The sequence below is a fragment of the Phaethon aethereus genome (assembly GCF_964289735.1).
Source record: "Phaethon aethereus genome assembly, chromosome: 19".
Taxonomy (NCBI): Eukaryota; Metazoa; Chordata; class Aves; order Phaethontiformes; family Phaethontidae; genus Phaethon; species Phaethon aethereus.
Genome location: NC_138595.1, coordinates 7,563,947 through 7,591,028, shown reverse-complemented (window position 1 = coordinate 7,591,028; position 27,082 = coordinate 7,563,947). Strand labels below are relative to the sequence as shown.

At 54.4% G+C, this 27,082-nt stretch overlaps 3 protein-coding genes across 4 annotated transcripts; 1 reads left to right on the top strand and 2 right to left on the bottom strand.

Moving 5' to 3' along the window:
- On the top strand, positions 1 to 14,067 carry LRWD1 (leucine rich repeats and WD repeat domain containing 1; the record flags this gene model as incomplete). The annotated part of the gene is made up of 15 exons (XM_082008533.1): positions 1 to 80; positions 2,263 to 2,497; positions 3,484 to 3,603; positions 4,960 to 5,112; positions 5,870 to 6,010; positions 6,645 to 6,986; positions 7,616 to 7,742; positions 7,990 to 8,099; positions 8,550 to 8,757; positions 10,320 to 10,392; positions 10,492 to 10,632; positions 11,305 to 11,402; positions 12,007 to 12,168; positions 12,945 to 13,069; positions 13,497 to 14,067. 15 exons carry the CDS (start codon positions 1 to 3, stop codon positions 13,635 to 13,637), a joined length of 2,256 nt encoding a protein of 751 aa, XP_081864659.1. The 3' UTR covers positions 13,638 to 14,067.
- POLR2J (RNA polymerase II subunit J) lies at positions 14,064 to 15,713 on the bottom strand (the record flags this gene model as incomplete). 2 transcript variants are annotated; one of them, XM_082008534.1, is made up of 4 exons in its annotated part: positions 14,064 to 14,233; positions 14,950 to 15,124; positions 15,398 to 15,487; positions 15,661 to 15,713. In XM_082008534.1, the coding sequence occupies 4 exons, from the start codon at positions 15,711 to 15,713 to the stop codon at positions 14,198 to 14,200; spliced, it is 354 nt and encodes a 117-aa protein (XP_081864660.1). In that variant the 3' UTR covers positions 14,064 to 14,197. The 2 variants fall into 2 exon arrangements, with proteins under 2 accessions (XP_081864660.1, XP_081864661.1); XM_082008535.1 differs by lacking the exon at positions 15,398 to 15,487.
- A 704-nt stretch (positions 15,714 to 16,417) lies between these two features.
- RASA4B (RAS p21 protein activator 4B) lies at positions 16,418 to 26,917 on the bottom strand (the record flags this gene model as incomplete). Its single annotated transcript, XM_082008510.1, has 20 exons — positions 26,056 to 26,917; positions 22,077 to 22,133; positions 21,537 to 21,650; positions 21,120 to 21,181; positions 20,866 to 20,995; positions 20,496 to 20,577; positions 20,176 to 20,307; positions 20,004 to 20,095; positions 19,637 to 19,760; positions 19,376 to 19,529; positions 18,977 to 19,041; positions 18,629 to 18,741; positions 18,373 to 18,559; positions 17,915 to 18,052; positions 17,459 to 17,779; positions 17,243 to 17,380; positions 17,033 to 17,168; positions 16,828 to 16,948; positions 16,690 to 16,748; positions 16,418 to 16,539 (listed from the first exon to the last, which is right to left on the bottom strand). The coding sequence occupies exons 1-20, from the start codon at positions 26,181 to 26,183 to the stop codon at positions 16,418 to 16,420; spliced, it is 2,475 nt and encodes an 824-aa protein (XP_081864636.1). The 5' UTR covers positions 26,184 to 26,917.
- Between the last annotated feature and the right edge of the window lie 165 nt (positions 26,918 to 27,082).

The window sequence follows — 27,082 nt, the reverse complement described above, 5'->3', positions numbered from 1 at the left end:
ATGTCAAAAATTACTACAGAACTTCTTTTGGAAAGAGCGGTTCCAAGATCTACACGGCTCCGAAAGATCGAAACGCTGAAGTAAGTGCAGAGAGGCCCATGGAAAATTCCAACTGTATTCAGCCTGGGCAACCCTTTTTTTGTTTTTCTTCCCCTGAGCATTTTGACTGAGTAAAGAGACATGATTACAAAGCACAGAACAGGAGATGGCATTCTTGATGCAGGAGCGGTGAGCACTAGTGGAATTGCATTCACTACATAGGTTATCAGCAGTTACCAGCTCTTGTCACCATTTATATTGTATATGTGCTGCCACCTTCTTTCTGTAAAACTGCTTAAGGCTGGATCCTGATTTCCTAACTCTAAGATAGGCTCCCTACCCCTAAAATGCTTCTGTCTTTGCTAGCAGTTGCTTAATGTGAATAAGAGAATCTCTTCTGGCCTGGATTTCAGAAAGTTTTAAAAATATTTTTGGCATTATTTCCCCTCCCTTTCCCTCTCCCTCCATCACTTTCCATCTCCTCTAAATCCAGTTATGTTAGTACCTCAGACATTGCAGAGAGGGAGGATAGAAACCACTAAAAACAGTTTTGTTGCGCAGATCCTTAACAGAGGTTATTGAAAATACATGTCTTTGCACATATTTAATACAGTGGAATTTTGCTATTCCAGAACTGGTAAATCTGAGTGACTCAGCTAGCCAGTTTCTGGCTGACACCTTCGTTGTTTTTGTTGCTGATGTAAGAATTTTGGGTTTCATACGTACTTTTTAAAGTTACTTCTTTTAGTTTGTCTTGTGCTAAAATAATTGGTTTTAGAGAGAAACCCAGAAGTTTATTGGAAGAGTACAGGCTGCAATAATCTGAGTAACAAAGTGATGTTGAGATGTTTGAAATAGTGAATGTCTAGAGTGTGGCTTTTTCCATGCAGCTTTGTTCCGTGATTTTGAAGGGTTATATTTCAGAAAGTCCGTTTGGAGAACACTGTGTTGAGTTTCTCCCCAAAATGACACAGTAATCACACTCAGCTTTGCAGCCAGCTGAATTCTGTTCAACCTTTTTTATATACTTTGGCTGGTTAGGCTTCTGAGACGGCAAGTGAAGAAGAAGTGGTCTTGCTTCCTAATTTTATTTACCTCATTTATTCACACTTCATTTATATTTAGAAGGCCTTTTTTTACTAATCATTAGAGATGAAGATTCTGTTTGTTAAAGGAACTCTGGCTTGTGTCCTCAAGAGATGTTGGCTGTCAGGACCAGAAGCTCCCTTTGGAGCTCAACTAAAAGAGCTTGTGCTCAGAAAAACCTGCTAAAATCTAAACAAAAACTAAATCAAATCTAAATGACCTTTGTTATAATACACAGGTTTTACTTTCTTACAGAGAAGGCGTATTTCCCCCCCCCCCCCTCAAATATTTTACCACTTCTTTCAGGACAGAATGCTTCTGTTTTGGTGGCAGCCTTGGAATTTTGTTAGGTAGATTTCCATATTTGCCATTGGAAGTTTTTGCAGCAAAATTGACTGTAAAAGAAATGGAAAAAACACTTTTTTTGTGAAGTTAGTTCTTTGAAAACAGCCAAATGATTTGGGGACCTACTCTGCACTTGGCCTGAACTTCTGATGCAGAGAAGAAAAGTTTTGAGTCAGATCAGCAAACCGATCCAACTTGACACGTCGTTGTGTGAGTGCAGGTGTCAGCATGAAGTGAGGGGGAGGACAGGACTAGCCTGTTGGAATCACCATAGTCTCATATTGCTTGCACCAGTTGTGAGATGGTGATGTCTAAAAACTGAGTGAAATAATGAATCCCTGTGGACAGGGTAGACTGATGGTGTAGTGAATAAGTGTCTTGTATTGCTATGGCTTGTTTTGTTGAATTTATGTTGCAAAAGAATAAAATACCAAAATTCTCAGAGATATAGTAATTTTTTCTACAAACAAGAACTTTTCCAGTGATTCACTGCTCGCAGCCAGCTCTGTCCCCCGTAGGAGGTTTATCTGGATTGCAGGTTAATTGTACTGCAAACACTTTGGTAGACTTAAGTCTCTGATGGTGTCTGTTGGCTTGGACACAGCATCTTTTCCATGTATGTGTGCTTGCAGTCCAGCATGCTGCAGCCAAGAAGAAGCAGGTTTGGTCAGATTTACCCAGTGAGTTGTGCTAGACTGAGAGATGCCGCCAGGTTGGACCTTGAATCCTTTGAAAGTCAGCGCTTGTTTTTCCAATGAACTGCAGATAGTTCACGTTCTCTTTTGTTTTCAGCCTGTCCAAGCTGCAACTGAAGACTGGGGACTTAGACCCACGTTTGTTTTCCCGCCTGAGGCATCTGCAGAAACTAGATCTCTCTGATAATTTACTGGACAAATTTCCCAACAGTCTAACCCTGCCTGATCTGCGTGTCCTAAACTGCAACAACAACAAACTGGAAGATGTAACTGCTCTGAAACAGTTCCCTCTGCTTGAGGAGCTAACCTACGAGAACAATGTGTACTTGACAGTGAGTTACCTCCCATCCTTACAAGCTCAGCATTAAATAGAGGGGGAAACAAACAGTGGTTATGCCTAGTTCTTATACATTGTTCTTAGGCAGCAAGTGTTAGGGCATCTGAGAAAGCAGCCAGTCTTTTTGCAGCTCCTTCACCAGTTTGTGCCGCTGTTTCCCAGTCTGGAGAAGTGACTTGCCCAAAACCACTCAGATAATAAAATCTGGGTATCTTGAACTCCTGATTCTCCAGGCCACAGTCCTATCTTGGGTAGCTTATCAGGTAGGATATCTTATGCTCATGCTTGTTTAAAGTAGAGTAATGACTGTGTGGAAATGTCCTTCTTATACGTTAGTTAGTTTTAGTGCCCCTTGTGCTCTGGAAGAGCAGACTTCGTCCTTTGATGAGGGGTTAAACTTGATGATTAGTTTAGGTTTTCTGACTTCTCCCAAGAGGCTCTGCTGACTGTACTGTTTAAACATCCGCAACTGTAATTTTACTTGTGCTTCAAACTGGCATCAGCCACCATCGCTGTCCCCAGATGCTTATTTGCTGTTGCATGCTTGGCAGAAGTATTTGTGTGACTGTATGGTAAACTGGATTGGGGAACTGGTCTGACCTAAAACGCAGCTGTCCTAAGGAAGGCCTGCTGGTATTCGTTTACTGTAGGCAGGGCAGGCCTTCCTCTGCATTAGATGTGCACTCAGAGTTAAAGGATGCGAACAGGATACCCTGCGTTGCACTCGGGCTGGAGCAAGATGAGCCTGGTTACACCACCACCACCTTGTGTTGGATGTTAGTACTGCTTTAAGGTCCCTGCTCATAGGAGAATGTTAACGTACGGTGATACTCAAGTTGGAAATGCTGATAAGATTTTACGAAATGGCTTTTCCTGACAAAATATATTCTTCTCATCCTTGGCTGTATTTTAATAAAGGACTAAAGCTAAGGCAAGTACCATGTGTACAGTTTTTGTAACTCTGATATCTTCTCTTTCCAGCTCAATGATGACTATAAAGTAATGTTTCTTTTGCAAAATCTTCGGCTACTCAATGGCAAGGATATAACCAAACTGGCTAATCATGTGAGGCGTGTCAATAGTCGTAAGCTCACCAGCAAAGTAAGATGTGTGATTTTTTTTTTTTTTCTTCTTAATCTCTAAACACCTGAGAAGTAACTAAATACTGTGCTCGGTTTAATGACAGAGTTGCAAACAAGCATCAAATGGTTAACAATAATTCTGGTATGATCTGAGCACACAGCCTGCAGTATGGGCCACCTAGGAAATGTCTTACTGCTGCTTTCTCTGGTCACTGCTTGCACTTGCTCTTCCTGTTCTGTGTAGCCAACTTCTGCCTTCAGTTTAAAAGGAGCAGGGCCAGCAAGGTCTGTGTCTCACCCTCTAGTTTTTCAGGTCACTCTGATCATCATTCGAAAATGGGAGAAGCCTGGTTCTGACATAATAGCTGCATACACCTCCCCATGTAATTTCCGTTACTGTCCTGGCCCCAGGAATGGGGAGCACAAAACCAAGCTCAGGATAATCTTGCTTTTTCCAGCATACACCGGGAACAAGGATTTGTTCTTTCTTCTTCAGCTGTGCGTGTTTGGAACTGTGTTTTCACTCACTTACATACACAGTTTAGCTCCTGAGAGATTGCCCCTATAAAGCATGTTGTGATCTTGAGCAAAATTATTGTTCTGTTATGAAAAAGGGATTTTTTTGTGCAGTACTGCTCTTACTGTTTGTATTCTAGTTAGTTGATCTTGATAATTCTTTCTGTGTAGCAGTAGTGGAGAGATCAAATACCGAAGACTGGGATGGCTTATTGTGCTAAGTGTTATCTGTATAATGCCTTGTACCTCAAAGGGTCTTAGTGAGGGCTACTCAGCCTCTTATCCTCCAGGCAACTGGGCATGGTTGGCTGTTTAATTTTGTGCTGGTATCCATGCCCCAGATAGCTTTCTGTGATGGTATTGCTTTGTAGCTGGCTGCCCAGTTCTTACTGCTGTGTCTAAATGTGAAATGTCTGTGGAATAAATGGGGATGACATGTGCACCAGCCCTGCTCACAGGCACACTTGAACTACAAGAAAACTCAAACATCCCCCTTTATCCTGTGCCTGTTATAATAAATTAGTTATCTGTCAGGTACTCCCTGTTAGTGGGGCACAGTGTAAGACTCCTTAAGACCATTTGCTGTGGATCCAGAGACACAGTATCAGGCATTGCTCTGCGTCCATGTTGACAGTATCTGCTTAGCCACACTTACTTAAGCTTGGTTCAGAGGAATTGAGTTTCTTGTTGGATGAAGTCGTGGTTTGAACACTGATAAAATAAACTGAAGCAGTGCCATCATGTAGCTAGCAGAGCCTGAGGGTTGGCAACTTCTTAAATGTTCTCACGAGTACTCTTGTGCTTTTCTGCTCTGGTTTTCTGTAGTATTCTGTTGAATAAACCCAGTCTTTCTGCCTAGGTTACTGCTCACTGGGAAAAATTCTTCCGTGACCAACTTCCTGAGAAATATACAGCGGAACAAGTGAAGTCAATCAGGAAAAAGTTCCTGAAGTCAGTACAAACCAATGTAGTGTATGGACCCAGCTCGCTCAGTGAATTTACCCGCTGGCGGGTAGGTTACAATTCACTTACCCTTCTGCTCTTCAGGCAAGGACTCTGCAGCCTGATTCTGAATGGATTTGATTAAAATGGTCTATGGATTTGGGTTCAGGGTATCAGGGCTCTTGCAGAGAGGTGGTATCACTTTTTCTGGTTTTCTTTACTGCTTTGTTAAGCAGTTACAGAAGCACTAGGACTAAATAGACACCAAGTTGCAATGACTGTCATTAAACATTGTTTTTTAATTCACAAGCAATAATGATACTTGTACTCATTAAGATGACTGCAGTATCCTTAGTACTTAATTATTTGCAAATAACTCTTAATGGCAACCTTTAGTCTTGATGGAAGCTGTATGAGAGGAGAAAAGATAATGACAGAACTGTAGTTAATGCCAGTGGGGAAAGATACCATTTAGTTTGTAACATAAGTTTTAATTGTATGTGCATACATACAATTGAGGCTTTCATCTCGCCTTTGTCTTGTTTCATTGCTGTGCTGTTGTTTTTGCAAATGTGTACCCTGGATGCCCATGACAAAGTGAGGTTCTTGGGTTGTGTCATGTCAGCAGAGGACTTGGCCTGCCAGGCTCTCAGCTGAGGACTCCTCCATCACTTGTGAAATTCATGTAGAATAGTGGAAGCAGATATTAAAAACTCAGCAAGGCAGCTCTTGTCATTACACATCAGAGTTTGACTGCTGTTGCTTTTTGTCTCTCTCTCTCTTTTTTTTTTTTTTTTTTTTTACATATCCACATATTTGCTTCTAAGGTGAAAATGATTGCAGAAGAGTTTCTGGCATACTCACTGGGTCTGGAGTTAAACACAGATCCTGAACCAGAGGAAAAGATGGATGAGAATGAGGAAGAGAGTACAGAAAACCCCAGTGAAGCTGCAGAGGACGTGGGTCAGGTAGGTGATTTTTCCAGTTACATTAACAATGTCCTTTTCATTTCTTACGAATTCAGTAGCACTTGTCATTTTATGTTTATGACCCTTTGGTAACTGTAGGGGCAGCCTCAGGCTCCAACCTGTTTTCAACAGCTGAGGCTTGTTCTTTACATGGCCAGACTGAAGCTTTCCCAGCACTGTGAAGGTTGAGTTACTTTCCAAGAGGAGAGAGCTTCCATTCTCATAGGAGACCCAAAAGATTTCATGAGGATAGTCCTACTGACTCCACCCCTCCTTTCAGGAAGGGGTATTTTTAATGAGAGAACTAGGCTGATGCATGGCCAGACTGATGGTGCTTGCCGCCTTTGAAATGGCTGCAGACTGAACCCCGTTGGTCCATGGGCCAGATTTGTTTTTCCACATCATATGTAAATCACAAGTAACTGGGACAAGGAAAATGAGGCTGGCTGCGTGATTTTCATTAGCTTCTGCCTCTAGGAACTCTGCAGCCCTGGGCTGTCTGATTCTTGGAGCCCAGTCTGTAACCGTGGGAGGGTACTTGCATTTGAATAATTAATGTCTCTGACTTACAAATCATCTGCACATCTCAGGGAAGCTATAAACCTTCTGCAGAAACTGACAACATGCCTTATAGGTCACAGTAACGCCCAGCAAGAGGAAAAGAAATCATTCAAAACCAGGCTCTGGAAACAAGAGGTCTAAGTCGCAGGCAAACACCGAGAAGGAGGCTGTAGTTAATCCCAGAAAGTCCAGTCATGTGCAGGATGATGCAGCTCCTGATAAACCAAGAACATCGAACCAGCCAGTCAAAGAGGCAACCCCTGAGCAGGAAGCTGAAGGGACACCTAAGAATGGAGAGCCATTTCCCAAGGGGCAAAGCAACAGAAGATCCAGCCAGCTGACAGGGGAACAGAAAAGCCAGGAGCAAGACAACGGAGTTGTTACCTTGACCCCAGTGAAGAACTCCAAGGGCAAGGTATGTTCATCAGCCCCCTTGGGACTGGCTTTCGGCCTCTTGGTTTAGTGGGAGGAGCTGCATTCAGATTTCATCAGAGCTCTACACAGCTTGGAGCTCATAATTGGCCAGATATATTGTGAGTTATGGTTTTTGCTTTGGTTTTTTTATTGTTGTTTTAAATCTCTCAGAGGCACCAGGGAAGCCCCTCCCCGCCCGGAGACAGTGAATCCCCTGCAGGGGATGGATGGACCAGCACTCTGAGGTGGTGCACTGAAAGCCTGTTCTTAGAAATGGGGCTGGAGTGACCTGCTCTCAGGTCAAACTGGTGGCTGCATGGGGGAAGGTGTTTCCCCCTCAGCTCAGACCAGTGGGGATCTAAAGGGTTTTTCACATTTCTCTGCCACAGGAACTGGGGTTCACTGCTGGGGTCTGCTGGGCACATCTTTTTCTAAACAGTTGCCTGCTGGTTTAGGAGTCTTGAGCATTGGCAGCATCTCAGTCTCTCCTGTTCTCTGTAGCACAGAAGGGCTGAAAAATACTTCAGTTTAACTCAGATTGCTGTGTTCAGTAAAGGGTTCTGTCAAGGCAATCACAGGCAAACCACTGTGAGGGGAATGAATTTTCTAAATGTGGATGGTTTATTGTAGGAGGATGTCAGTGCAGAGCCATTGCATTTTCTTCAGTGTCACAGTAAAGGCAACAGCCGCGAGGATTTTAAAACGCAGCTCTGGTCCTGTGTCTTCGAGCCATTGCTAGACTGTGGAGCCAGGAAAGGTGAGCTCTTAAAAGAGGTTTGCAGGATTCCTAGAACCACCCGGCTCTGGAATCCCAGTGGACTCCATGCGTTAGACCCCTGCTCCTTCAAGCTGTAGTCTCCGTTGTCAGGAAGAGACTTGCTTACATACTTCTTCTTTGACTTTGAAAACAGGAGACTGGGAGAGCACCAGGCAGTGATAAGCTGCAGTCTTCATGTGCTATCCGTGAACCTGGGAACTTCTCACCTATTCTTTTCATCTTTCAGATCCCATTGTGAGCTCCTCCAGAACAGTGGCAACATGTGGAGGGGAATCTGTCTGTCTGATTGATTGTGAGACAGGGACAGTGCTGAAAAAGTATAAGGTGGCTACAGAGGTAGGTTGCAAGTGGGAAGAGTAAGCATCGGATGGAAATACCATCATCTGTTACAATTACATACATGTATACATAATATATATTACAGAGAGTTCTGAAGGGTTTCAAGAATTAGCGTGGACAGGTCTTAAAAGGACGAAGACAGATAGTAAACATTTCTTCCTTTTAACCTGGTTTGGTTTGATTTTTTTATTAGTTTAAAAGATTAGTCTGCCTCTCTTCTCCTCACACAGGCATACACGTGTATCCATGCTGCTAAGACTGCTTGATGGCCTGGAGGAACAAACATCCTGTTGTGATAGTTTGTGTTCTTTGAGATTCAGTGCTCCCACTCGAATAGTCATTTCACCTGAATAGCTGTCGTGATAGTTGTCTTATCTGTGACCTTATCTGTGAGCCATCCTGCTGGCTGTTCTCTTTCACACTATCCTTGGTTTCTTTCTATTCCAGGAGTTTTTCAGTGTTGCATGGACAACCCTCACAATGGTAATCAGCGACAGTCGGAAAAAATCTCACAATATCTTGGCGGCTGCTGGGAGGAGAGGGATCGTCAAACTGATTCATGTGGCGGCTGACTTCTGCTACGGAGAGATAAAGGCTCATAAAAAGCCCATTGCTACTGTCTGCTTCAGCCCAACTCGAGAAACGCACCTCTTCAGTAAGTCTCTGGTTCAGAATCTCTTTAGCTTTAGTAGCTAATGCAGAAAAGGCCGGGCTTCCTTAACAAGGGGGATGGTCACCAGTGCAAGCAGGTGCGAGTAGGGACCGCACGCACACACAAAAAGCATGGACAGATGTTATGGAGAGAGTATTGTTAGTCTCATATGGCAGTCATCTACAGAAGGTACAAACTGGTTCAGTCACAGAGCCCGACTCTTTAGCTGAGGTGCAGCAGCTCCTGTTTCTCTCTCGGTAGCTCTCAGGGTGGCTGTCACGCACACACTAGCCACAAACAAACCCAGCAGTGGATCCGTTCTGCAGGGATGAGTAAGAAGAATGACAGCCGGAGCAGCCTGCTGGGGGCCAGGCAGCGAGTGGTCAGCTGGCAGGGCTCTCCTCAAGCATGGCAACAGGGGCAATGCAGCGTATAATGGGCTGTTGCATTTAATTTTTTCCAGCAAGCAAAACTATGCACTTAGTTGCCTTTGAATAAATGAAAATTTTTTTGAGTTCTGTGCTTTGTCAGAAATCTTTTGTTCAGGTCCTGATGTAGAAGAGAGCTTTGCCACAGTAGGGCCCACAGAGGCTGAGGCGTATGGACTGGTAGGAAATGAACCATCATATTACAAATTGCAGCTGCATTGTCAGGCCTGTGAAGTAAGCTGTTACAGAGCCATTCAGACCACACCTGCACCCCACAGCACATTGTTTCTCTTGCCTACAATTACCCACATCCTGGAGTGGTTAGAGTGCTACATGAACCGTTAAAAGTGGCATTTTTTTAAAAGATCGGTATTGTAGTGGATACTTTTCAAGAAGAGCCTCTGCAAAAAGCAGAAGCCTAGAGGGATAAGGAGGCTGATAGCACATTCATATAATGGCGTGTACAGCAAGGCTCATTATATTGCATAGACAAATGTATAGTAATAAAGTGACAGTCTTTGCATGCCTGTTTGGGGCCTGGACACTAAACCATTTACTCCAAGTTTGAGAGATGCCATCTGATTAGGATCCAGATTACTCTGAGTGATCTATTAGGATTGTTTCTGCTGTCAGTATAGCAGCTCAGTGACAAAGACATTAAGTGTCTTTCACACTTTATGTCAGTGCCTGACTTTCCCAATGGGAGCTGCTGTGGATGTGAACACGGTAAGCCGTGGATATGTGGAATAAAGTGGCATCTGCCTGAGAGTAGAGGTTGGAGCTCGTATTTTAGATTCCACTAGAACCCATGACCAGAAGCATGAGCTCGGAGGGGCAGTAGTTAATGACCTTGTGAAGCCACAACTTCGTAATGGACACCAGGAAACAAACTTTCTTTTATCTGCTCCTCTTAGAGCACAGGATAAGAATGCAAATTACTGACCGTGCATGTTTGACAATGTCTGTGAAGTGGTGTTGAGCCAGGAGACTTGGTGACTGCCGCTGTGCTTTAATGAGCTCTCTGATGCCACAGGCTCAGAGTGTTACAGCCTGTGACACAGGTAGAATTGCCAGCTAGCACGAGAAGAGCCAGATGAGCAGCGGTGTCACTACCTGCTTCTCTTCTGTGTCCCACAGCTGCATCCTATGACAAGCGAATTGCACTCTGGGATATTGGGATTCCAGACTGTGACTACAATTTCAAAGCAAGGTAAAGGTTCAAAAACGAGATGTGGCCAGTCCAGGAGCCTATAACTATCATGTCGCAGCACCGCTTAACTGCTTGTTCTCTTTTTTTTTTTCTTTTTAGCCAGCTGCTGGTGCTGGAAGCACTCTCTATTCCTTTACGGATTGCGCTGGTCCCCACCTTCCCAGAGCAGTACCTGCTGGCTGGCTGTGAAAGCGGCTGCTTTGCCTGGAATATAAAACTGGATAAGGAAGAAAAAAGCAGGTGAGAACCAAAAGCATGCATCTGCTTTCCATAACAAGAAGAGGTAGTCTTAGCAAAGGCTTTATTTCTAACCGAGGTCTGAGCAAGAAAAGCAGCATGTCCTATCAAACTTAAAACATATTCCCCTTCCCATAGTGGCAAGAAAAAATCCTAGCATCACACTAAAGGAGTGCTCAAAGCTAGCAGCCGTAAGCTTGTACTGATGCTCCAGTCTACAAGTGTTGCTGGCTGCTTTGAAGGAAGGCTGACATGAGCATAATACAATACCCTAAAACTTTAAGTAGTGTAAGGGAGTGTAAATTCTTGGATCAAGTTCCAGTTTCACAGCAAGGCCCTACCTTGCTTCTGGTACGTAGGGTTACCCAGGAAACTGGCACTCTGTGGGAACACAGAAAAAAATTACAAGCAAGCAGCAAGTGAAGTCATGCCCTGCTGACCTATACTAAGCCTGATGCCTACAAGAACAGATGAAGTAAAACAGCAGTCTCTTAAGCAAATGGGTTTCTGCCATATTAATAAACACAGGTGGCCAAAACCGTAAGTTCAAGTGGGAATTCATCTGCATTTGGCGAAAGACTAACACGTGAATTTCCTTCTGGGTTCTGTACCCGAGCATCCTTCCACTGCTGCCTGTTCAGGACTCTACTCATTTCACCCTTCCCCCTACTCCAGGACTTTTGAAGCCATATTCCAGTTTCCTGAGGAGGATGGAAGCCTGACAACATCTCACAGGGTTGATGGTTTGGCTTTTCTGAATGATGATGTCGTTGGTGAGTATAAACACAATAGCCCAATCCAGAAAAACAGTCAGGCACCTCAGCCTGTGGCAGGCTGAAGCCAGCATGATGAGCAGAGGGACTGAATGGGGCGTGACTAACTCTTCTTTAGATTTTTGGGGGCTACACAGAATGGAGTTGTCTCCCAGAGTCACTTACCTTTCCCTAAAATGTGGGCTAGAGCTACAAACCCATGTGTGGGCAGGACTGGAAATCAGATGGACTCATCCCTGAGAGCACGGTTGGCCGAGCAGCGCTGAAGTGGAAGGGAGGAGAGCTTCTTTCTGCTCAAGGGCTGATGGCAGCACTATTTTTTTGCAGGGGGATGGGGGAAAGAGTGCTTTAAGTATGGGCGGGTCTTTCTGAATAGTTTGTTCTACAGTTTAGGAACATAAGCATGGGACTGAAAATCCCTCTGCAGCCTCCAGTTATCCTGAAATAAGGTAAAGGAGGTGGAAGCAGTTGCTGCTGGTTATCACGTCCCACGTCTTAACAGCCACCTTCTGGATGGACCCCACCTTCACCAGAGGCCAGGCTTTGTTTTGGGGCATTTCACTTCTCAGCAGCCGACTCAGCCTCTCCCCTCTTTCTTCCCTAGTTTCCAAGAGCTCTAAACCAGGATGCATATACTTATGGAGCTGGAGTCGGTCTTTTGATGCAAAGGGGAAAGGCTGCCAGCGAACGGCATCTGCAGTTATTCTGGCTGAGCTCGAGTGGTCCGCGACAGACCTGTCCTACCTGACACTCAGCACCTGCCCAGGTAGGCAGCACCCTTCCTCGGGGCAAGCGGCGAGGCCGTACCAGTCACTGTAGCAGAGGCAGCCGCATGGGTCAAGATTTACTTTGAACCTGTCAGAGGAGCCTGTAGATTAGAGGCAGAGGCCTGGATGTCAGTTCCTGCCGGAGAGAGCGTGTCTGGCCGCCCCTCTGCAAGCAACAAGAGCCCCCCAGCTCCCTGCACCGCAGCTCCAGTACAGTGCAGCAACAGCCCAGCACCAGCTGTATGTAAATAATATAAATAATAAAAAATTACAGCTATACCATCTGCCATACAAGGGGGAAACAACTGAGGCTTTACAGCATGACCTGGACTGATTAGATTACCAACATGGCCTTCCTTGTACAGGTCTTCAAAGCACACAGCTTTGGCTTGGCCCTGTAGCTTTTCTGCAGCCATTTTAATACTCAGTGTAACTAAAGTAAGGGGTAGGAATGCCACACAATGCAGCTGGCTTTTAAGACTAACAAGGAATAGACAAACCTTTCCAAAACAAAAAAAAGTCTAAAAAAACTCAGAAGAAATCCCAAAACATTTATCACTAGCTTTTCTCTAGTAGAGTAAAAGACAATTTGTCTTTAAATGAATTGAGTTTTTTCAGAGCAAAGTAGATCAATATATTAGTGCTGGGAAGAGAATTTTGCTGGAATGTGACATCCTCCGTTGGGCTCCTACAGCACTGTCTTGAGTTCTGCTTTATAGCAGAATGGTCTCTCAGTTCCACACTCATTTTCCAGCTTCTTCTTTTGGTCTTACAGCAAAAGCCTACGTGTTCTGTGGTGACGAGAAGGGAAGCGTGTGGATGTACAACCTCTCAAACTACACCGCAGCGTGGAGCTCTGCAAGGGGAAAACGCTCAGACAAGAGGATCCCTCCTGCACAGGTAGGTCCCACTTCCCTGGCTTCCAAAGATAGAACTCTTTTGGGCAATTACTGTTCCCTTGCATGACGAAGGCACACACACTCAAAGGCTCTCGCTCCAGAGCATGGCCTTGAGCCATCATTACGTATAGGTATGATGTGGCCTAGCGTTCCATGAACTTTTTGCAAGTGTATTGCCCAGGTCAAGAGCCAGGCCGAGCTGCTTTCACTTTCTCCTTTCACGTCCCTCTGCACCAAACCCTGCTTCTTGCTGCACCCCTTCCCTCAGGAAGGGGAAGAACCTTTTTATTCCGCTTCCCCAGCTCAGTAGTGAAGCAGAATCCACAGAAACCCAATCATCAAACCAGGCCTTGCAGTAATTGATAACCTCCCGCTTCCAGAGACCATACCACTGGTCCTTTCCTACCTAAACTCTGTTCTCCTCATAGATTCTCAAGTGGCCAGAGCTTCGAGCCAACGGGGAGCAGCTGACTGAAGTCCTAATAAACAATGTGGTATCAGACCCTACTTTTACTTACCTTGTTGTTCTAACTAGTGTGAACATAACAGCAATTTGGAAGAAGTCATAGTTCCTTGTAACAGAGTTTCATTCCCGTGCTTTGAAATAGTGCCAGTATTAGTGACTGTTACCCATGTAACCATGAAGTTTTCTAGACCAGCTATTATGTGCAAGAGAAAAAAAAAAGGTAAGAGTTTGTTAAACTCATCAAGTCATGGTAAACATCCGGTTTCTTTTACTGTAAGTTTTCACAATTTGTGCATTTGTTTTATAGAAATGACACTTAATAAAACAAAATACCAGTTCAGTTGGCGGTGCCTAGACTTTTTGAAGAGGAAAAGCAGAGAGGTTTATCTGCCACTCAGCAGCTCAGTACAAGTATTTGCCTTAAGGCTCCAATTAGAAAAGTAGAAATAATTTTAATGACTTATCCATCAAATCAAACAAGACATTTATCCTCTTGGCAAAGTGCTTGTCTGGTATAAAAAATCCAACCTGAAAATATCACTGCTGCTGTCAAAAATTAAACATAAGTGGGACAAGGAGGAAAATATTTGCCATGAATGGAGATTCAGCTAACAGACACATCGTCCTGCCTCAGAAGTACAGTCTGCTCTGAATGGGGTGATTTTACTCGATTCCTTCTTGTTTGTCTTTAATAGCAACCTGTAAAATACAAACAAAAATACATATGTTAAGACAAGAACCGCTACTGACCTGGAAGAGGTTAGTTTAAACATTCGTAACAGTCTTCTGTGAAACACAAGAACCACCACAACCATCAGTGGAAATCTCTACACCATCCAGAAAAATAATACTTAAATTAAAATCAAAAACACATTTACATAATTGGTGCACTGTTACCTTTTACCAGCACACCACAGAACACTGCACAGACACCGTCCTATTCAGAGTCCCCCCAGTTTTATCTGAATAACCTTTTGGGCGGATTAAGTCTCAAAAATCAGGGACTAAATAAATACATACAATTGCATAGCTAAGCAGAAACAATGAAAACTGGTAAAAAAAAAACACTGTCCCAGAGTTTTGGCAGAAGTAAAAAAAAAAAAAAAAAAAAAAGGGAAAAACACTTGGAAGACTAGAAAGTTGTTTTGTACACTAATAAGACTGAGAAAAACCAATGCCGGCCATGTAGGGAATTGCAGAGCACCACAGAACCCTTGCTGGGCATGCAAATAACCCTTAAGAGCAGCCAGGCTCCACCATGCCTTGACAGGAGCCGAGTAATGCAACGCTACATGGCTTTGATGTATTTATTGACCTAAAATAGCAGCTCCAAGGTACCCTACCCCTCCCTTTCTTTAATTGCAAGAAGCTCAAATGCTTTAAAGAAAAAAAAAACAACCCACAAACACACTTACCCTGAACCTCTCCTCCAGGAGGGAGAGCTCACTGATCAAATCCGTGATGGCATTGGTGAAAGCTTCCTGGGGGCTGTAATCGGGGGTGGTTTGGACCCGGATGATAATTTTGTGTTCCAGCGGGTGCGGGACCTTGTACCCTGCAAATAACACCTGGGGGTCTTTTAGTAACTGCCTGGAACGGAAGAGCAGCAGTGAACAACCCCGCAGCACAAATACAAATGCTTGTTATATTAAAAACTAATTAAAAAGCCGTGTTCCTGATGGGCTTTCCCAACACACTTTCAAACAGGGTGAATGTGGTTGCAGAAGCTATTGCATCACTTTTAAAGGCAGAATTGCTTTGCCCTGACCGGACAACATCTACCACAACGTGATTAAGCTTTCTGAGGAACAAAAAAAGCCTCAAACCCCCACAAAATTTACACCCCCCCCCAGCTGAGCTCACGACTTGATGATGTTCCCCAGCGTGTGGTCCTCCTTGTTGATAGTGAAGAGGCAGGCGTTGGGCACCTTCGTGTCCTTGTTGATGGTGATCCTTCGAGCGGACAGAGACGGGTCGTTACCGCCGCGCCTCAGGGAGCGGCTCCCCGCCCCGCTCGGTACGGCCCCGGGGGCGGCCGCGAACGGGGAGCCCCGGCCTCCCCGCCAGGCCCCCGCGGCGCGCCCCGAGCCCGCGTGCCGACCGCGGCCCGCCCCGCCCCGGCTCACTTCTTCTCGCCCTCGAAGAGGAGGAAGGACTCGAAGGCCGGAGGCGCGTTCATCCCGCCGCCGCTCGCCCCGCCGTTGCCACGGCGCCCGTCGCGTCACTTCCGCTCGTTCCCGGCAGCGACAGCGCCCCCAAGCGGGCGGGAGGGCTCGGCGCTCCCCCCCTCGGGTGACGTCGCCGTCGGTGGCAGCAGAAAGGGCACCAGCCGGGGGGCGGGCAGCGGTGATGGCAGCGGTGACGCCATGAAGAGCAGCACCACCACCAGTCCTGGCCCCAGCGGAACCACGGGTGACGCCACGACCGCGGCCACCCGAAATCGCACCAGCCAGGGGTGTCAACGCTGCTCCTGGCGGCACCAGTTACGCCAAGTGCCACCACTGGTGGGATCAGCAGCAAAACCAGCGGCTGCTTCCACCATCGGTGCCCTGTTGGCTCCCCCAGAAAGGACACCAGCAGGGGCACCGGCGACGTCATCAGTGATGCTATGAAGAGCACCACCACCAGTGATGCAGCCACCAGAAATGGCACCAGCAGGGCCATCGGCGATGGCACCAGTGCCACCAGCAGCACCTCGGCCAGTCCCCCACCCTGCGCTGCCCACGCCCAGACCCACCAGTGCCCGCCCCGGCAGCCAGCGGCATCCCCCCCAGATTCGGCAAGGACAGGGCAAGGGCTGCGGGGTACAAAGTGCCTTTATTGCCACGGCCGCGGCCCCCGAGGCATGGGGACCCTGGCCCCTGCGGGGGGGCACCGGGCCCCTCATGTCTGCAGCTGCAGCAGGGCGTGGGTCGGGGGCGTCGGGGGCTGCGCCAGGCGGTGGCAGCCCTCCAGGTCCCCCAGCACCCCGAAGAGCCGGCTCAGCCCCTCGGGCAGGGGGGCGTCTGTGGGGTGGGGAGAGCAGCAGTGAGACCCCGCGCCCCCCAAGGGGGGCACGCCACAACCACCACAGCTCCCTCCCGGTCCCCTGGAGACGCGTCCCAACCACAGCATCTCCAAGGGGTCCCCAAAATCCGCCCACACCCCACACCTACCTTCACCCCGGGGGCTGTTTTGGGCATCCTCCGGCTCCAGCAGCTCCCAGTACTTCTCCCTGGGGGGAGCGGGAGGAGAGGGATGGGCCCTCGGCAGGAGGTGGGGGTGCAGGGGGGTCCCCCGGGGCGGGGGCTCACCTGAGGGTCCCTCGGAGGCCCTGGAGGTGGTGGAAGAGGCGCTGCGCCTCCGCCGCGGGGTCCAGGGGGTCGCTCCAGTCCTGCAGCGTGACGCCGTGCCGGGTCCGGTCGCACCCCAGCCCTGCGGGACAGCTCACGATGGGAGGGGGTGGCAGGGACCCCCCAGCAGCACCCCTGCGGGGGTCCCGGCTCCCCTCCCCGGTACCTGTCCTCTCCCTCTGGTGGCAGCAGCTCCACTTGTCCCCGCGGAAGACGCCGGGGTGGTAGGCGCGGAGCACACGGGGGTTGTTGACGCACACTTTGCGCAGGGCCGACAGCCACTGGTTCAGCTCGTTGACGCACTGTGGGGAGGCGGTGAGGGGGGTCCTGGGCTGCGACACACCTCGCGGCGTGCGCGCGTGTCCCCCCGTCCCACCTTGCACTGGAGGTAAGCCGTCTCCTGTCGCCCGCCCGCGCCCAGGTAGACCACCTGCATGACGTGGGCGCTGCCGAAGCTCTTCTCCTCCACCTTCTCGGCCGCGAGGATGTCGGCTAGGGCGATGGCGCCGCTACGCTGACGGCGGGGCGGACGTGACGCAGGGGGTCAGCAGCACCCTGCCGCCACCCCCACCGCCCCCCGGCACCCCCCTACCTCGGCGCCGGCGCTCTTGCCGAAGCTGAGGGCCTCCCCGGTGAGGCAGAAGTGGAGCTTCTTGGCAGCAGCGGCGAGCAGCGGCCCCTTGCCCCGCGTCTTGTGGACGAAGAGCGGCCCCTCCTTCACCACCGCGGCGGGGGGGCCCAGCAGCTGCCCCTCACCTTCCTGCTCCTCCTCCTTCTCCTCCATCCCCACCAGCCGGGCGATGAAGTCCTTCATCTGGGCGACGCCCTGCTGCAGGGCAGGCAGCAGCGGCGCCAGCCAGGCCTCCTTGGTCCGCCCCGCCGTCAGCTCCATGTTGCCCACCATCTGCACAGCCTGGAGCCCCCCAGGGACAGCAGCGTCACCGGCGGCAGAGCCAGCCCTCCCCATGGGAAGCAGCCGAGCACCCCAAAAACCCCACCTGGGTGACACCACACCACCCCCCTCCCGCTATCCCCGCCGCCCTCCCACCTTGGCCAGGAGCAGCAGCGTGCGGCTGGTGCGCGCGTCGGCGTGCGTCTCCCGCAGGTGGAACAGCTTGGGGGTCATGATGGCCGGCGAGAAGAAGCGGAGGCAGAGGAAGCTGGTGACGGCCACAAACTTCGTGTGCTGCGGCCCACCGAGGTGGGGGGAAAGACGTGAGGGTCTGTCCCAACGCAGGACGGCCCCAGCGGGTCTGTCCCAATGCAGGACATCCCCGGGCAGCGCATGCATCCGTGCACCAGGGACACGGGGGCTGGCTTCCAGCAGCAGGGCTGCTGTGTGGGTGCAGCATGGCCCCGCTGTCCCCCTGCACCCCGTCCCTGGGGGGCTGCCCCCATGCCCAGCAGGAGACCCCATCAACCAAAGCTGGGGACTGCACCCAGTGCACCCTGTCCCCGGGGGAGGTCCCCGTTTGACCCCCGGTCCATGCCCCACCGCAGCCTGACCTGGTGCTGGGGGAAGCGCTCCCCAACACGCCGGAAGAGCTGCCGGAAAGCGGTGCGGATGACGGGGGGACACGCCGGGGCCGACTTGCCGATGGCATCCAGCAGCTCGCCCAGGTAGGACTGGAGGTGCTGGCGGCCCTGCTCAATCACTTCGCCCTCCGTCTGCACCCGGTGCAGCCCTGAGCACCTGCGGGCACCGGCGCCGTCAGCCCCATGGCCGCGGACCCCCCACCCCACTGCCCCGCACGCCCCTTACCCGACGTCTTTGATCTCCACCTTTGCGGGGTCCAGCTCCACATACTTCTTCTCCTCAAACACGCGGGTGATGGTGGGCCCCAGGACAGCGTGCAGGTACGGCATTCCCATCACCTGCCGAGGGACCACGCAGGGGACGGTGACACGGGGGTACGGCCACCGGTTTGGCACCCGACACCTCCAGACTCCCTGATAAGGGTCACCCAGGGGATTTTCTCCAGCCTCCCTGCTCCAGGGGAAGATGCAGCCCCAGAAGCCCTCCCAGTGCTCCCCCCGGGGAACCGGCCCCGGTGGGGACAGCCCACAGCCAAGGTGACCTTGTAAGAGCAGCTTTCGGGCAGCACAGCACCTTGAGGAAGGACTCCATGGACTTCGAGGCCAGGGAGTTGCTCCGGAACAAAGTGTTGGGCTCACCTGCAAAACAGGAGAGGGTCTGTGGCCCCAGGTCACCCACCAGGCAGCTGCAACTATGGGGGGCATTTACAGGGGCTCTGCCCTCCGCCCCCAGCCATTTCCATGGGAGTTACAGGGATTTCCTAACCTCAGACTACCTGCTTCTCCACCAACCTCAGCCAACATCAGCTTGTCAGTCGCTCAGGATGAACCAAACAGGTTCCCACCCGGAGCACAACATGATGGCTGAACCTCAACCGTCACCCCAAAAAAATCACCACGCAAGGTCCTGGAGATTTTGCTGCCCCAGGAGATGGTCAGAAATCGCCAGCTCCGCTCCCTGCTCCAGCCTTACAGGGCTTGGCCAGCTCCAGCTCGAAGAGCAGGTCCAGGAACTCCTTGACTAGCCCTTGCCCCAGGAAGAGTTTGACCAAGTTGATGGCGACCTCCTGCCGGCACTCGGCCGTGGTGGTTTCGTCCAGGAGCGTGACCAGGTGCACTTGGCCGTCCTGGTGAGGAGAGGCACCACGACGTGATGGCCCGAGGGAGACGCACGCCCTGGCGGAGAGCCAGAGGAAGGCGGGTGCCCCGGCAGGGCTTTGCGTGGACCCCTCACCTGGCGCCCCGACTTCACCTCCTGGCACAGGAGCTGGACCAGGGGCTGGTAGCAGTGGGAGGGCAGCACCGTCTCATTCCGCAGCCTCACCTGCAGCTGCAGCGAGCCCAGGCTGCCTTGGCGCCTGCAGGAGCACAGGGTGGGTGAGTGGGTGGGTGGGTGGAGGGATGGAGAAGTCCTTCACCAAGCAGAAGGTGGCCCAACAGCCCGGGAAAGCCCTGTGCTTGCCCCGCTCTTGGACAAGGGCATTTCCAGGAGCTGCCCCTCCAAAGGGATGATGCTTCCCAGGAATACTCCCCAACACCCCCGCGGGCACCGGGGTCACCCCAACCACGTGTCCTCAGCACACCCCGGGGCCAGGACTCACTCCTCTTCCCTTGGCTTGGACTTGTCCGGCTGCAGCCTGAACCAGCCCTCCTCCTGCCCGGCCGCCTCCAGCCCCTGGACGCTGAACACCACCTGGGAGGGGAAGGCAGCAGGGGGTCGGGCGGGCAGCCGGGCAGGACCCCCGGCAGCGGTGACAGGGTTTGGGGGCTCACCTTGCCCAGGAAGTCGTTCCTGCCGACAAGGTCCCAGTCCCACACCTCCACGCACAGCTTCTCCTCGGCGGGCTCAGCCAGCTCAAACTCGAAGGTCTCGTTCCAGCGAGGGTAGCAGGATTTCTTGACCACCTGCAAAGGCAACGGCTTCATCTCCCCCACTTGTAGGGCAGATCCGACAGCCCACCCCGGGGACGCCAGTCTGGGGATGCCAGGGGACAGGGGTGGCTCCTGGCCAAGGTCCAGGCTTGCCAGTGGGACGATTTCACCCGCACCGCCGGCAGGTCGCGGGACCGCGGTGAACCCAAGTGGCTACTCACGGCGCTCTCCTGCGCCTTCCCGTTGTAGCGCAGGCGGACGAAGGGGTCGGAGGCGCCGTTCCGGTCCTTCCTGGCCAAATCCCTGCCGAGAAGAGGGGGAATTTGCCAGTAACCTCCCAAAATACCTACGGGCACCCACTCCCCTCCTCGGTTCCCCCGCATCTCGAGATGCACGCCCTGAAGACCAGCAGAAGAGGTGGACCCTGCCTCAGGACCTGCTGCTGGGTGGCGGGGAAGGTGCTCTGCACCCAAGGCAGATAATGGAGAAGACCCTGATACAGTGGGGAAACCGAGTCAGGGAGCAGCCAGGACAGACCGGCCACGTGCCGGCCACACATGCAGCCCTGCCGGCCCCGTGCCCCCTCCCCACCTGGCCTCCAGCACGGTGCAGCGCAGCCGCCGGCCGCCCTGGCTCCCCAGGACCTTCACCCGCAGGTGGATCTCGCCCTGCACCTCCTCGTCGGGGTCCACCTCGCTGAGGCTCACCCAGCCACTGTACCCTGCGAGGGAAAAAGGGGACCCTCATGGGGGACGGGGGTCACCGGGAGGCCCTGGGGACCGGCTCGTCGCAGCTGTGGGAGACGGGGTCCCCGCTGGGACCCTCTCAGCCACCCGTCCCCCTACCCTTGGGGTGCTCCTCCAGCATGTCCCGGGTGATGCAGACCTTGCCGATAACGTCATCGCGGCTGGAAAACAAAAGCCGGGAGCAGGACACGGCATGGGATCGGGGCCCGCCCGCTGCGCTGGCCCTGGGCAGGGCGGTCCCTGCCGCGCGTTTTGGGGATGGAGGGGGGAAAGTCGCCCGGGAGTTCTGGGCTGGGGCCGCCACGGCGTGTCTGTCCCCATGGAGCATGCCAGCCACCCTTTGCTGCCAGCCTCGGGAAATAAGTTCACCCGTTTGTGTCCCAAAGCCCAAGCCAGAGTGGCTAGGTGTGGATTCTCTGGTGTCTACAACGAGGTTGTGCATGCAGGTAGCCAAAGCCACCAACTTCCGAGTCCCTGTGCCGAGCCCCCACCGCCCCACAGCCGACCTGCCGCTACCTGAGTGCGTCCTCATCCATGACGTAGATGGAGACGCTGTGGAAGGTGGGCTGGAGGTGCACCTCGTACTCCTCCCCCCAGAACGGGGACAGCGTCTTCCACACCGTGGCAGTCCTGCGGGGCAGATGGCACCGGTGACGGGGGGGACAGGGCTCCCTTGCCGCGGCACTCCCCACCTCCCCAGCCCTCTGAGCGTCCCAGCTTTTGGTGACGTACGGCTGGGGGCAGCACCCACGGTTTCGAACCCTCAGCTGGGGCAGGGTCGGGTCCCCGTCCCTGTCCTGTCTTGTGGCTCTGGGCTGGCAAGATGTGGCAGGTGGCTTACACAGGGTGAGGGGTGGCCATGAGCTGTTAGACATCGCAGCCTCTGTCTGGAGGAGCGACTCAGCCCAAAGCAGGGAATAACAATAACAATGATGATGATGATGATGATGATGATGATGATGATGATGTGCCTGCAGCAGGGTAGATGGAGGAACCCGCCAGGAGCCGGGTGTGCTGGCAGGTGTGGGGACCAGCCAGGGACGTGGAGCCACTCACCGGACGATGGTCTCATCGTCGATCTTCACGATGCAGTACGGGTCGCTGCTCCCCGTGCTAGAAGGACACGGCACGGCTCTGTCAGTGCCGCCAGCCGCCGCCCCGGCCCCCGCCCCAGCCCCGCGGGGCTCTCCTGGCCATGGGCAACCAAAGCCTTCAGCCCTGGCAACCTCCCCGCAGAGCCAAGACCTCACGGGTGCCCCTTGTAGGTCCGCCCCAGGGCTATGGGGTGCTGGGGTACAGAGGCACCCCGAGAAGCCAAAGGCTTCAGCGGGTGGATTTGGCCACTGCTGCAGGCACGTAGCGACCCCGGCTTCACCGCCAGCCCGGGGAAACGTATCCCTGACCTGTGTCCAGCCACCGCATCCCGCTGGCGGCCGAAAGTGGCTTTCCTCTTCCAAATAGGAAGGCGAAGAACAAACAAAACACACCCTTTCCCCTAAAACAGCTCCAGGCACCCGCAGCCCCGTTGCACGCACTGGGAGCGAGGCCACAGCAGCCTCCTGCGGTGCCGGGGTGCACCCAGCGCCCCGACACCTCCCCAGGGACGGGGACACCCCCGGGGACACCCCCAGGGATGCGGAGGGTGCGAAGGGCGAGCGGTGCGTGCCACGGGCTGTTGGCAGCCACCGCCACGCTCTGAGCCTGCTTCTTCCCTCGGGGCGATCCAAGCCATCGCTCCCGCGCGCCGCCGCCAAAAAAAATCCCCGTTTTACAGCCCCAGTTCATCAGAAACGAGGTGACTCGGGGGTGGGGGCTCCGGTCGGTGGCAGAGGAGCCGGCAGGACGCGGGTGCTGGCCGAGGGGGTGGGATGGTTGCGGCCCCCGTCCCGCCGGCAGCCGGCACAGAACAGCCCGCTCCGAGCGCGGTTACTCATTAACGCCGGGCCCGGCGGCGTTCGTCAGCCAGCCGCGAGGGTCCCGGAGAAGGGGGGGGAGCGCACGGGTGGGGGTTCGGGAACGCCAAGCACGGAACGTTTTGCCCATCCCAAATCCAGGGAGGCTGAGCGCCAGCTGCTGGGGGCATTAAAAGGGTTCGGGGCATTAAAAGGGTTCGGGGCGCTCCCCGCCCTGCCAAACGCGGCTGCGGGGGGCTCCTCCGGGCCGCCCCTCCCGGGCACCGCGCTGGCGGCCCCATCGCGCGGCACCCCAAGGCGCGGGGCCGCGCGCGGCGCCGGCGGGCTGCCAAAAGCAGCGTTCTGCCTGCCTGCTCCCCCCTCCAGCCCCCCTCCCGAGCGGTTTCCAGCGTGGGCGGTGGACGAAGCACCATTAACCAGAGCCCGCTGCCGACGTCGCCCGCCGCCGGGAGCGCGCGGGCAGAAAGGGAACATCTGCCCACACGAGCCGTGCCCAGCAACGCCGGGCCGGCTCCAGATGGGAGCTGCCTCGATGCCGGCGGTGGGAAAACCTCGTCCCCGGCACGGGGACGTTCCGAGCATGCGGGATGCTCCAGGTCCCCCCGGGACGCGGGGTGCCACGAAGCCGCCCTCGCGGTGCTGCGGCGTCGTTTGCTCCGGGGATTAAAACACAGGGTGGCCAAAATCCATCCTCCACGGGCTGCGGAGGTGCCCGGGCTGCTGGGGAGCCTGCGACCCGCGGCGGTGGGGGATAAACCCCTGCGCCGCATCACCGTCCCTGGACGTAACCAGCGCCCGGGGGATGCCGGGGAGATTTATAAGGCTTGCAGGCTCTCAGCGGGCGCTGGGCATCCTGCTGACGCCCACGGTTTGCTTCGGCCGCCCGCCCCAGCCCCTCCGCACCGGCACGGGGAAGGTGGGGCTTCGAAAAGAGGAAATGAAGAACGGAGCTTTAAAGATTAATAGCACAGTATAAATCGGGGGGGGGGGGGGAATAAATATGCGTGCTCCCCGCAGCCATCTGTCCCAGCAACAGGGCTGGGCATCGAGTTTTACAATTAGAAATTCCCCCGCTTTGCCCAGACCTTGGTGGGAAATAAAATAAAATAAAATAAAATAAAATAAAATAAAATAAAATAAAATAAAATAAAATAAAATAAAATAAAATAAACAATTTCCCTTGCTTTCCTGCAATGAAGATGCAGGGGAGGATTTTGCAGTGCTCAGCTGGGAGGGGGCTCCCGGCCCCACCGTATCCCGGGGGGGACGGAGGCAGAGCCCCCCGAGGGCCGAGCCGGAGCTGCTGCGGCTCTTCCCGCGTGCCCGGCTTCTGGCCCCGGCGTTAGGCAGCGACGTGCCGTAGGGCGAAGCAGGAGCGGGTTTCCTGCCTCTTTATGGGCAGTTTCGTGGTTCCGTGGCTGCACGGTGCCAAGCCCCACGCTGGGCGGGCGTTTGCTTGGAAGGCAAAACCAAACAGTGGCTCTTCTGCGGCGGGAGGAGGTGGGAGACCCACGGGCACAGCGGTGGCCTGGGCTAAACCCCGGGGAAATCGCGCTGCTGCGGGGCTGCCGGCTGCACGGCTCCTTGGAGCAGGGTGGCACGGGGGGGGGGGCACAAATCACAGCGACATCGGCCAAATCCTGCTCCTGCCACTCCCTGTGCTGAATCCTGCGGGAGCCGGGCGGCCCCACGGGGGTTTGGGGGGACCCCCCATCACCCACGGGTGCTCGCAAGCAGGGTCTGACCTGCAAACGTGCCCAGGGCCGGCGCTGACACCCCACGGACGGATTTCCCCTGGGGAAACCAGCAGTGATCCCAAAGGCTGTGCCAGGACAGAGCAGGGGAACCGGATCTCGGAAGCCCCCGTCCGCAGGGGAGGGGGACGGCGGCCAGAGGCGGCCAAGGTCAGGCGACAGCAGGTGAGCGTGCCGGATCCGGCGCTCGGGTTTCCCTCCCGGCCGCTCTCCCTGCCCAAAGCTGCGTCCCAAAGCCATCGGTCCGGAAAGCTCCGCTCAAGGTGTTATCGCTCAGCAGCTTTCTGCAAGATGTTCTCCTAAAAAACCAGAGCCTACTCGTGCTGCTTTGAGCTCCTGGCAGGGAGTTATGCCAAGGGATTTAAAAATCAGGCCCTTCACATGGGATTTTAAAAAAGATTTTAAAAAAAAAAAAAAAAGTCATGTTTCTTTCCGTGTTTATCCTCTTTTTCCATGACGGCTGCAGGGATTTTTGCTGGTTTTCTGGCAGCCCTGACCCTGCCCAGCTGCCAAACGCTCCTCAAGAGCCTCAGGCTGCTCCGTGGCTGGGGGCCACCCCGATGCCGTCCCCCCATCCCACCCCAACACTGTCCCCACATCCCACCCCGTAAGGATCAGAGCGATGAGGGTGATGCCAGGACACGTGGGTGGCCCTTGGGGGGCTGCCAAGGAGGGAAAGCCCGACCCAAGGGGCCACCCGGAGCCCCCTGGACCGCAGCCAGGCGGGCTTGAGCCGGGGCTGGGAACGCAGCGGGGACAGGGGCCAGAGCACCCGCGCTCCTCCCTGCTGCTTTTGGGGGACGGCTGTACCGGGGGTCCCGCTGCGTGTCCGGGGGTCCCTGCAAAGGACCCAGCTCCAGGGCCAGCTGCAGGCGGAGGGTGCATGGTGGGGGCAGCCCTGCCCCATGGCAGCACAGGGGGAGCCCCACAAACTGGGGGCACTGCTGGGGGCACCCCACAACACTGGGAGGCAACCTGAAAGCCATCTCAGGGGCTGTCCCCAAGCAGGGGGGGCATCAAAGCACTCCTGAGGGAGCCCCCAAAGCACAGAGAGCCTCTGGGGGCACCCCCAAAGCACAGGCACTGCTGGGGGGACACCTCAAAGCCTCCCCGGGGAGAGCCCCCAATGCAAGGGGACCCCAACGCCACGCTGAGGGGGAACTCTTAAAGCAGAGGTACTGCCTGGGAGGACCCCAAGCCATTCTGGGTGAGCCTCCAAAGCGGAGGGGTCGCCCCAAAGCGCCCCGGGGGGGTGTCCCCAAAGCACAGGGACCTGCTGGGAGACACCCCACAGCACTCCTGGGGAAGGGGCGCTCCCTCCCGTGGGCGCGCCCCCGACAGCCCTCCCGGACCCCCGGGGGCACTCACATGTCCTTGGCGGGCAGGTTCCTGCCCTCCACGATGCGGATGGCGAGCGCGCTCCGCCGGGCCATGGCGGGCGGGCAGTGGAGCCGAGCCCAGCCTCGAACCCGCGCCCACCCAGCCCCGGCGCCCATGTGCGGGCCGGCGCCGCCGGCCGCCAATCAGCACGCGGGGCGAGACAAGGGGCGGGGCCGGAAGCCTTTCCCCGGCGGCGATTGGGTGATTATATGGGCTGTCGGCCAAAGGGTGGAGCCGCGGCGGACGTGGGCGGGGCCGAGGCGGAGTCGCGCCCGAGGGGGGGCGGGGCGGGGCTCGCCCCGCGGCGCCGGGGGTCCCGCCGGGGGTCCCGCCGCGGGTCCCGCTCAGCCCCGGGGACCAGCCGCGGCCCCAGGGCGGTGCAGCCCCGGGGGTGCTCAGCCCAGCGCCCCTCCAGGGCTGGCAATCAAGAACGGGACCCACGCGGGGTCCCTGCTGCCCCCCGCTCCCACCTGCAGCCCCCCGCCCAGCCCCGGCCGCTCCCCGCTGCCCTGCGCCCAGACCCCTCCTCGTGCTTGCCTTTTTTCCCTCTTTTTTTTTTCTTTTCTTAAGCACTGCACCCCCCAGCTGCAGCACCAGGGACCGGTGGCATTTCGGGGGGGGCTTGGTGCCACAGGTACAGGAGGGGGACACGGCGAACCCCTCCTGTGAGCCCTCGGCTCGAGGCCTCGCCCGGCACCCAACGCCGGGGCTCAGGGCCGTGCCGGCAGACACCACCGGTCCTTGGCATTTGCGCCCGGCCGCCGCGGGGCCGCCGCGGGGACACCACGGGGACAGGCTGCCCCGTCCTGCAGCTCTGCCCCTCTGCCTCCCCCGCACGGGGGGACGAGGCGCAGGCCCCCGCCACCGTCACTCCCGGCTCCGCATGTGCCGCACGGGGGAACATCGCACGCGGTCGGGGCCGCACGTCCCACCTCCAGCAGCGCCCGCCTGACGGGGGACAAACCCCCCCCCCCCCAGCCGCTCGAAGCTGCGTTGCGGGTGACACGGGCGTTTC